General features: G+C 41.7%; 1 protein-coding gene across 2 annotated transcripts in view; it reads right to left on the bottom strand.

Moving 5' to 3' along the window:
- The window catches only part of LOC118379382 (collagen alpha-1(XIV) chain-like), a 208,860-nt gene that overhangs the window by 94,274 nt on the left and 103,684 nt on the right, over positions 1-10,902 (bottom strand). For both annotated transcript variants that reach the window (XM_052502717.1, XM_052502716.1), the window contains one exon: positions 3,776-3,892. In XM_052502717.1, coding sequence (XP_052358677.1) covers positions 3,776-3,892 — 117 coding nt within the window. The remainder of the gene's footprint in view (positions 1-3,775; positions 3,893-10,902) is intronic.

Here is a 10,902-nt window from a genome sequence, read left to right as displayed (position 1 = left end):
TCAGCTATAACATGAGCTAGGAGAAGGCCTAGTCAAAAACACACAGACATTCAGCTATAACATGAAGGAGAAGGTCTAGTCAAAAACACACAGACATTCAGCTATAACATGAAGGAGAAGGTCTAGTCAAAAACACACAGACATTCAGCTATAACATGAAGGAGAAGGTCTAGTCAAAAACACACAGACATTCAGCTATAACATGAAGGAGAAGGCCTAGTCAAAAACACACAGACATTCAGCTATAACATGAAGGAGAGGGCCTAGTCAAAAACACACAGACATTCAGCTATAACATGAAGGAGAAGGCCTAGTCAAAAACACACAGACATTCAGCTATAACATGAAGGAGAAGGTCTAGTCAAAAACACACAGACATTCAGCTATAACATGAAGGAGAAGGTCTAGTCAAAAACACACAGACATTCAGCTATAACATGAAGGAGAGGGCTAGTCAAAAACACACAGACATTCAGCTATAACATGAAGGAGAAGGTCTAGTCAAAAACACACAGACATTCAGCTATAACATGAAGGAGAAGGTCTAGTCAAAAACACACAGACATTCAGCTATAACATGAAGGAGAAGGTCTAGTCAAAAACACACAGACATTCAGCTATAACATGAAGGAGAGGGCCTAGTCAAAAACACACAGACATTCAGCTATAACATGAAGGAGAAGGTCTAGTCAAAAACACACAGACATTCAGCTATAACATGAAGGAGAAGGCCTAGTCAAAAACACACAGACATTCAGCTATAACATGAAGGAGAAGGCCTAGTCAAAAACACACAGACATTCAGCTATAACATGAAGGAGAAGGCCTAGTCAAAAACACACAGACATTCAGCTATAACATGAAGGAGAAGGTCTAGTCAAAAACACACAGACATTCAGCTATAACATGAAGGAGAAGGTCTAGTCAAAAACACACAGACATTCAGCTATAACATGAAGGAGAAGGTCTAGTCAAAAACACACAGACATTCAGCTATAACATGAAGGAGAAGGTCTAGTCAAAAACACACAGACATTCAGCTATAACATGAAGGAGAAGGCCTAGTCAAAAACACACAGACATTCAGCTATAACATGAAGGAGAAGGCCTAGTCAAAAACACACAGACATTCAGCTATAACATGAAGGAGAAGGTCTAGTCAAAAACACACAGACATTCAGCTATAACATGAAGGAGAAGGTCTAGTCAAAAACACACAGACATTCAGCTATAACATGAAGGAGAAGGTCTAGTCAAAAACACACAGACATTCAGCTATAACATGAAGGAGAAGGCGCAGTCAAAAACACACAGACATTCAGCTATAACATGAAGGAGAAGGCCTAGTCAAAAACACACAGACATTCAGCTATAACATGAAGGAGAAGGCCTAGTCAAAAACACAAACATTCAGCTATAACATGAAGGAGAAGGGCCTAGTCAAAAACACATTCAGCTATAACATGAAGGAGAAGGGCCTAGTCAAAAACACACAGACATTCAGCTATAACATGAAGGAGAAGGGCCTAGTCAAAAACACACAGACATTCAGCTATAACATGAAGGAGAAGGGCCTAGTCAAAAACACACAGACATTCAGCTATAACATGAAGGAGAAGGCCTAGTCAAAAACACACAGACATTCAGCTATAACATGAAGGAGAAGGCCTAGTCAAAAACACACAGACATTCAGCTATAACATGAAGGAGAAGGTCTAGTCAAAAACACACAGACATTCAGCTATAACATGAAGGAGAAGGCCTAGTCAAAAACACACAGACATTCAGCTATAACATGAAGGAGAAGGTCTAGTCAAAAACACACAGACATTCAGCTATAACATGAAGGAGAAGGCCTAGTCAAAAACACACAGACATTCAGCTATAACATGAAGGAGAAGGTCTAGTCAAAAACACACAGACATTCAGCTATAACATGAAGGAGAAGGCCTAGTCAAAAACACACAGACATTCAGCTATAACATGAAGGAGAAGGCCTAGTCAAAAACACACAGACATTCAGCTATAACATGAAGGAGAAGGTCTAGTCAAAAACACACAGACATTCAGCTATAACATGAAGGAGAAGGCCTAGTCAAAAACACACAGACATTCAGCTATAACATGAAGGAGAAGGCCTAGTCAAAAACACACAGACATTCAGCTATAACATGAAGGAGAAGGCCTAGTCAAAAACACACAGACATTCAGCTATAACATGAAGGAGAAGGCCTAGTCAAAAACACACAGACATTCAGCTATAACATGAAGGAGAAGGTCTAGTCAAAAACACACAGACATTCAGCTATAACATGAAGGAGAAGGGCCTAGTCAAAAACACACAGACATTCAGCTATAACATGAAGGAGAAGGGCCTAGTCAAAAACACACAGACATTCAGCTATAACATGAAGGAGAAGGTCTAGTCAAAAACACACAGACATTCAGCTATAACATGAAGGAGAAGGGCCTAGTCAAAAACACACAGACATTCAGCTATAACATGAAGGAGAAGGGCCTAGTCAAAAACACACAGACATTCAGCTATAACATGAAGGAGAAGGCCTAGTCAAAAACACACAGACATTCAGCTATAACATGAAGGAGAAGGTCTAGTCAAAAACACACAGACATTCAGCTATAACATGAAGGAGAAGGCCTAGTCAAAAACACACAGACATTCAGCTATAACATGAAGGAGAAGGCCTAGTCAAAAACACACAGACATTCAGCTATAACATGAAGGAGAAGGTCTAGTCAAAAACACACAGACATTCAGCTATAACATGAAGGAGAAGGCCTAGTCAAAAACACACAGACATTCAGCTATAACATGAAGGAGAAGGTCTAGTCAAAAACACACAGACATTCAGCTATAACATGAAGGAGAAGGCCTAGTCAAAAACACACAGACATTCAGCTATAACATGAAGGAGAAGGTCTAGTCAAAAACACACAGACATTCAGCTATAACATGAAGGAGAAGGCCTAGTCAAAAACACACAGACATTCAGCTATAACATGAAGGAGAAGGTCTAGTCAAAAACACACAGACATTCAGCTATAACATGAAGGAGAAGGCCTAGTCAAAAACACACAGACATTCAGCTATAACATGAAGGAGAAGGCCTAGTCAAAAACACACAGACATTCAGCTATAACATGAAGGAGAAGGCCTAGTCAAAAACACACAGACATTCAGCTATAACATGAAGGAGAAGGCCTAGTCAAAAACACACAGACATTCAGCTATAACATGAAGGAGAAGGCCTAGTCAAAAACACACAGACATTCAGCTATAACATGAAGGAGAAGGCCTAGTCAAAAACACACAGACATTCAGCTATAACATGAAGGAGAAGGGCCTAGTCAAAAACACACAGACATTCAGCTATAACATGAAGGAGAAGGGCCTAGTCAAAAACACACAGACATTCAGCTATAACATGAAGGAGAAGGTCTAGTCAAAAACACACAGACATTCAGCTATAACATGAAGGAGAAGGGCCTAGTCAAAAACACACAGACATTCAGCTATAACATGAAGGAGAAGGCCTAGTCAAAAACACACAGACATTCAGCTATAACATGAAGGAGAAGGCCTAGTCAAAAACACACAGACATTCAGCTATAACATGAAGGAGAAGGTCTAGTCAAAAACACACAGACATTCAGCTATAACATGAAGGAGAAGGCCTAGTCAAAAACACACAGACATTCAGCTATAACATGAAGGAGAAGGCCTAGTCAAAAACACACAGACATCGTTACTCACTGAGCAGAGACTCGATGACCACCCTGTAGAGGTCAGCCTGACGATGGGGCTGCCACTGAACACACATACTGGACATCATCACCTGGTAGGTGTTCAGGTTGGTCACGCCCAGGTACACTGAGGGGAGGGAGAGAGACAGAGGAGAGAGAGAGAGAGAGAGAGAGAGAGAGAGAGAGAGAGAGAGAGAGAGAGAGAGAGAGAGAGAGAGAGAGAGAGAGAGAGAGAGAGAGAGAGAGAGAGTGGGGGGGCAGAGAGAGGGGGACAGAGAGAGAGAGAGAGAGAGAGAGAGAGAGAGAGAGAGACAAAGAGAGAGACAAAAAGAGAGAGACAAAAAGCGAGAGAGACAGGAGAGAGAGAGAGAGAGAGAAAGAAAGAGAGATTTTATAAACACAATCACGACAACAGAAGAACATCACCAGCACATCACTATCAAATCAATCACATCAAATAACTATCACATCAAATCACAATCACAATCATGACCCCACCACATCACTATCTACAGTAACATCATGAAGGAACTGAAGTCAACAGCTGACAGAGAATTGCAACCTGTCCACCTAGCTAATCGTATTGACAGGTAAAGACCAGGATGTTGATAGTATTGATAACCTGTCCACCTAGCTAATCGTATTGACAGGTAAAGACCAGGATGTTGACATAACCTGTCCACCTAGCTAATCGATTGACAGGTAAAGACCAGGATGTTGATAGTATTGATAACCTCCACCTAGCTAACATTGACAGGTAAAGACCAGGATGTTGATAGTATTGATAACCTGTCCACAGCTAATCGTATTGACAGGTAAAGACCAGGATGTTGATAGTATTGAAACCTGTCCACCTAGCTAATCGTATTGACAGGTAAAGACCAGGATGTTGATAGTATTGATAACCTGTCCACCTAGCTAATCGTATTGACAGGTAAAGACCAGGATGTTGATAGTATTGATAACCTGTCCACCTAGCTAATCGTATTGACAGGTAAAGACCAGGATGTTGATAGTATTGATAACCTGTCCACCTAGCTAATCGTATTGACAGGTAAAGACCAGGATGTTGATAGTATTGATAACCTGTCCACCTACTAATCGTATTGACAGGTAAAGACCAGGATGTTGATAGTATTGATAACCTGTCCACCTAGCTAATCGTATTGACAGGTAAAGACCAGGATGTTGATAGTATTGATAACCTGTCCACCTAGCTAATCGTATTGACAGGTAAAGACCAGGATGTTGATAGTATTGATAACCTGTCCACCTAGCTAATCGTATTGACAGGTAAAGACCAGGATGTTGATAGTATTGATAACCTGTCCACCTAGCTAATCGTATTGACAGGTAAAGACCAGGATGTTGATAGTATTGATAACCTGTCCACCTAGCTAATCGTATTGACAGGTAAAGACCAGGATGTTGATAGTATTGATAACCTGTCCACCTAGCTAATCGTATTGACAGGTAAGACCAGGATGTTGATAGTATTGATAACCTGTCCACCTAGCTAATCGTATTGACAGGTAAAGACCAGGATGTTGATAGTATTGATAACCTGTCCACCTAGCTAATCGTATTGACAGGTAAAGACCAGGATGTTGATAGTATTGATAACCTGTCCACCTAGCTAATCGTATTGACAGGTAAAGACCAGGATGTTGATAGTATTGATAACCTGTCCACCTAGCTAATCGTATTGACAGGTAAAGACCAGGATGTTGATAGTATTGATAACCTGTCCACCTAGCTAATCGTATTGACAGGTAAAGACCAGGATGTTGATAGTATTGATAACCTGTCCACCTAGCTAATCGTATTGACAGGTAAAGACCAGGATGTTGATAGTATTGATAACCTGTCCACCTAGCTAATCGTATTGACAGGTAAAGACCAGGATGTTGATAGTATTGATAACCTGTCCACCTAGCTAATCGTATTGACAGGTAAAGACCAGGATGTTGATAGTATTGATAACCTGTCCACCTAGCTAATCGTATTGACAGGTAAAGACCAGGATGTTGATAGTATTGATAACCTGTCCACCTAGCTAATCGTATTGACAGGTAAAGACCAGGATGTTGATAGTATTGATAACCTGTCCACCTAGCTAATCGTATTGACAGGTAAAGACCAGGATGTTGATAGTATTGATAACCTGTCCACCTAGCTAATCGTATTGACAGGTAAAGACCAGGATGTTGATAGTATTGATAACCTGTCCACCTAGCTAATCGTATTGACAGGTAAAGACCAGGATGTTGATAGTATTGATAACCTGTCCACCTAGCTAATCGTATTGACAGGTAAAGACCAGGATGTTGATAGTATTGATAACGTGTCATAATGAAACACAATCAATCCAGCCGTGTAGCTGTGTAGTTGTGTAGCTGTGTAGCTGTGTAGCCGTGTAGCCGTGTAGCTGTGTAGTTGTGTAGCTGTGTAGCTGTGTAGCCGTGTAGCCGTGTAGCTGTGTAGCCGTGTAGCTGTGTAGTTGTGTAGCTGTGTAGCTGTGTAGCCGTGTAGCCGTGTAGCTGTGTAGCCGTGTAGCCGTGTAGCCGTGTAGCCGTGTAGCTGTGTGTCTCTAAGGAATTCATTTCATCCACTCAAATAAACAACTCATTCTGATGTATGGGAAGAATCCATATGAACTAATGTCCAACTTCTGAGTCCTGTCCAACTCCCATTTGTTATCAAAGAAAAGAAAAGGCTCTTAATCTTAGTGATTAAATTGTATATGACTTGTTGATAGAGAGCAATAAGTTCGAATCTATTCTCCAATCTTTATGAAAGCTATTAGGAACCGTAAACAGTTTAAAGAGTGTCAACAATCTCTCTGTTCCGTACAACAACAAACATGTTCTGAAAAACAAAAGCTGCAACAACAAACTGATCTTTTAAAATGATTATTCCTAGTTTCATTTTAGAGGAGCAGAAGTTGTTTCCATCTGACTTACACTTTACACTCTACACTCTACACTCTACACTCTACACTCTACACTCTACACTCTACACTCACTCTACACACTCTACACTCTACACTCTACACTCTACACTCTACACTCTACACTTTACACTTTACACTCTACACTTTACACTTTACACTCTACACTCTACACTTTACACTTTACACTTTACACTTTACACTTTACACTTTTCAACGAAAATGTAAATGAATCACACAGCTAAACAATCTGACAAAGTAGCATACGAACTTCTAGAACGGAACGACAACATGTCAACACCCAGAACATCAAAGAGCTACGACACAACTGTGAGATCATGACACATCCCCGTACACATCGTGTTCACATTCTACAACTGCTATATCTATAGTTTGTTACCCGCCTCCCGAGAGGGAAAGTCATGAAGACACATGGCAGCTGGATTATCTCTCCTCCTTGTGAATAATGGATGTGACAGCCTTTGGATTTGTCCTAAATAGCATCCTACCCCCTATAGAGCGCACTACTTTTGACCACAGCCCTATGGGAGCACTATATAGGGAATAGGGAACCATTTGAGACCAGAGCCCTATGGGAGCACTATATAGGGCATAGGGAACCGTTTGAGACCAGAGCCCTATGGGAGCACTATATAGGGAATAGGGGACCATTTGAGACCAGAGCCCTATGGGAGCACTATATATAGGGAATAGGGAACCGTTTGAGACCAGAGCACTATATAGGGAATAGGGTGCAGTTTGTGACACAGTCTTTAACTTCTGTATACGAGCCGTATTAATGAGCTGTATGTATGCATGGACAGACAGCCATTCTGCTCCACCAGGGGCACAAACCTTTGGAAGACAAGAGTCAAAACCTGGTAAAATTGAGCTATTTGTGCATTTAATTATTTAAAGGTCAAACTGACAATGCATAAAATATTGATAGGGATCTTGGTGGTGCGTATGCAGATATAATTATACGGCCAGCGTGAGGAGGTGAACTACTGTACAGTGTGTTTGGGGGTGAAAGAGAGACTGCAACGCATCATAAGGCATCACGGCTTAAATTCCCCTCTCTATAATGGAATGGCTGCCTTGTACAGCGGTGGGGTGGGAGGGGGGCGGGGACTTATAGCCACATAGAGATGAGCTGCATACATTTAAATGCTCAGGATATATCAATTCATGCATTATTCATTTACTCATTCATCCATCCACTCATTAATTCAGTCAGCCATCCACTCATTAATTCAGTCATCCATCCACTCATTAATTCAGTCAGCCATCCACTCATTAATTCAGTCATCCATCCACTCATTAATTCAGTCATCCATCCACTCATTAATTCAGTCAGCCATCCACTCATTAATTCAGTCATCCATCCACTCATTAATTCAGTCAGCCATTCACTCATTAATTCAGTCAGCCATCCACTCATTAATTCAGTCAGCCATTCACTCATTAATTCAGTCAGCCATCCACTCATTAATTCAGTCAGCCATCCACTCATTTACTCATTCATCCATTCACTCATTAATTCAGTCATCCATCCACTCATTAATTCAGTCAGCCATCCACTCATTAATTCAGTCATCCATCCACTCATTAATTCAGTCATCCATCCACTCATTAATTCAGTCAGCCATCCACTCATTAATTCAGTCAGCCATCCACTCATTAATTCAGTCATCCATCCACTCATTAATTCAGTCATCCATCCACTCATTAATTCAGTCATCCATCCACTCATTAATTCAGTCAGCCATCCACTCATTAATTCAGTCAGCCATCCACTCATTAATTCAGTCAGCCATCCACTCATTCACTCATTCATCCATTCACTCATTAATTCAGTCATCCATCCACTCATTAATTCAGTCAGCCATCCACTCATTAATTCAGTCATCCATCCACTCATTAATTCAGTCATCCATCCACTCATTAATTCAGTCATCCATCCACTCATTAATTCAGTCATCCATCCACTCATTAATTCAGTCAGCCATCCACTCATTAATTCAGTCATCCATCCACTCATTAATTCAGTCATCCATCCACTCATTAATTCAGTCATCCATCCACTCATTAATTCAGTCATCCATCCACTCATTAATTCAGTCATCCATCCACTCATTAATTCAGTCAGCCATCCACTCATTAATTCAGTCATCCATCCACTCATTAATTCAGTCATCCATCCACTCATTAATTCAGTCATCCATCCACTCATTAATTCAGTCAGCCATCCACTCATTAATTCAGTCATCCATCCACTCATTAATTCAGTCATCCATCCACTCATTAATTCAGTCATCCATCCACTCATTAATTCAGTCATCCATCCACTCATTAATTCAGTCAGCCATCCACTCATTAATTCAGTCATCCATCCACTCATTAATTCAGTCATCCATCCACTCATTAATTCAGTCATCCATCCACTCATTAATTCAGTCAGCCATTCACTCATTCATTGTACATGTATAATATGTATCCAACTGTAGATGTTTTGGGCTCCCAAGTGGCGCAGCGGTCTAAGGCACTGCATCTCAGTGCAAGAGGTGTCACTGCAGTCCCTGGTTTGAATCCAGGCTGCATCACATCCGGCCATGATTGGGAGTCCCACAGGGCGGCTCACAATTGGCCCAGATTAGTCCAGGTTTGGCCGGCCTAGGCCGTCATTGTAAATAAGAATTTGTTCTTAACTGACTTGCTAGGTTAAATGAAGAAAATACATACATACATATATATTGCTCTGGGCCCAGATTCCCGTTATGGAGGGGCTAGTGGATTGGCAGTATGTCCTGGTTCTGCCAGTTGAGAAGAGATATTATATCACCGTGTGTCTCTGGAACGTCTCATCTGACTGAGATCCAATGAGAACGCATCTCTTCCCAGGTAGTCACACAGCAGGACGCTGACGTGGCGCTCTGCCGACAGCCAGACGGACTTTATGAAGAAGACAATCTATTTTACTTTTGATGAGAAAAGCTCTAACAAAGCATGTATTATTTCACGATGCACCTGCTGATATCACATTGATATGCAAACGGGTGAACATTTCCCCCACTGTCTGCCTGAATATTGATATTCTCAGCTGTCCGTCAGGGTGGTGAAATCCTCTTCAACAAAACAAAGGAAATCTGATGTTATCAGCATAATGTAATGCAAACAGAATACAAAGCTATGTATTACGCTTCCTTAAAGCTTAATCTCCATGCGCTTTGCATTATGGGGATTAATAACATGTATCTTTACACACTGGTTCAGAGGAGCAGACATACACTACACATACAAAAGTATGTGGACACCCCCTTCAAATTAGTGGATTTAGCTATTTTAGCCACACCCGTTGCTGACTGGTGTATAACATTCAACACACTGCCATGCAATCTCCATAGACAAACACTGGCAGTATAATGGCTTTACTGAAGAGCTCAGTGACTTTCAAAGTAGCACCGTCATAGGATGCCACTTTTCAGTTCGTCAAATTTCTGCCCTGTTAGAGCTGCCCCGGTCAACTGTTTGTGCTGTTACTGTGAAGTGGAAACGTCTAGGAGCAACAACGGTTCAGTCGCAAAGTGGTAGGCCACACAAGCTCACAGAACGGGACCGCCGAGTGTTGAAACGTGTAGCGCGTAAAAATCGTCTGTCCTCGGTTGCAACACTCACTACCGAGTTCCAAACTGCCTCTGGAAGCAAAGTCAGCACAAGAACTGTTCGTCGGGATCTTCATGAAATGGGTTTCCATGGCAGAGCAGCCGCACACAAGCCTAAGATCCCCATGAGCAATGCCAAGGGTCAGCTGGAGTGGTGTAAAGCTCACCTCCATATACAGTATATACACAAGTATGTGGACCTGCCCCAATGCATAGTGCCAACTGTAAAGTTTGGTGGAGGAGGAATAATGGTCTGGGGCTGTTCTTCATGGTTCGGGCCTCTTAGTTCCAGTGAAGGGAAATGTTAACGCAACAGCATACATTACATTCTAGATGATTCGGTGCTTCCAACTTTGTGGCAACAGTTTGGGGAAGGCCCTTTCCTGTTTCAGCATGACAATGCCCCCATGCACAAAGTGAGGTCCATACAGAACTGGTTTGTCGAGGTCGGTTGACTGGCCTGCACAGTGCCCTGACTTTAACCCCATCAAACACCTTTGGGATGAATTGGAACGCCGACTGCGA

This window comes from Oncorhynchus keta, unplaced genomic scaffold (genome assembly GCF_023373465.1).
Source record: "Oncorhynchus keta strain PuntledgeMale-10-30-2019 unplaced genomic scaffold, Oket_V2 Un_contig_16010_pilon_pilon, whole genome shotgun sequence".
Taxonomy (NCBI): domain Eukaryota; kingdom Metazoa; phylum Chordata; class Actinopteri; order Salmoniformes; family Salmonidae; genus Oncorhynchus; species Oncorhynchus keta.
Note: the sequence above shows the minus strand (reverse complement) of the source record. Positions and strands in the feature narration are given on the sequence as shown.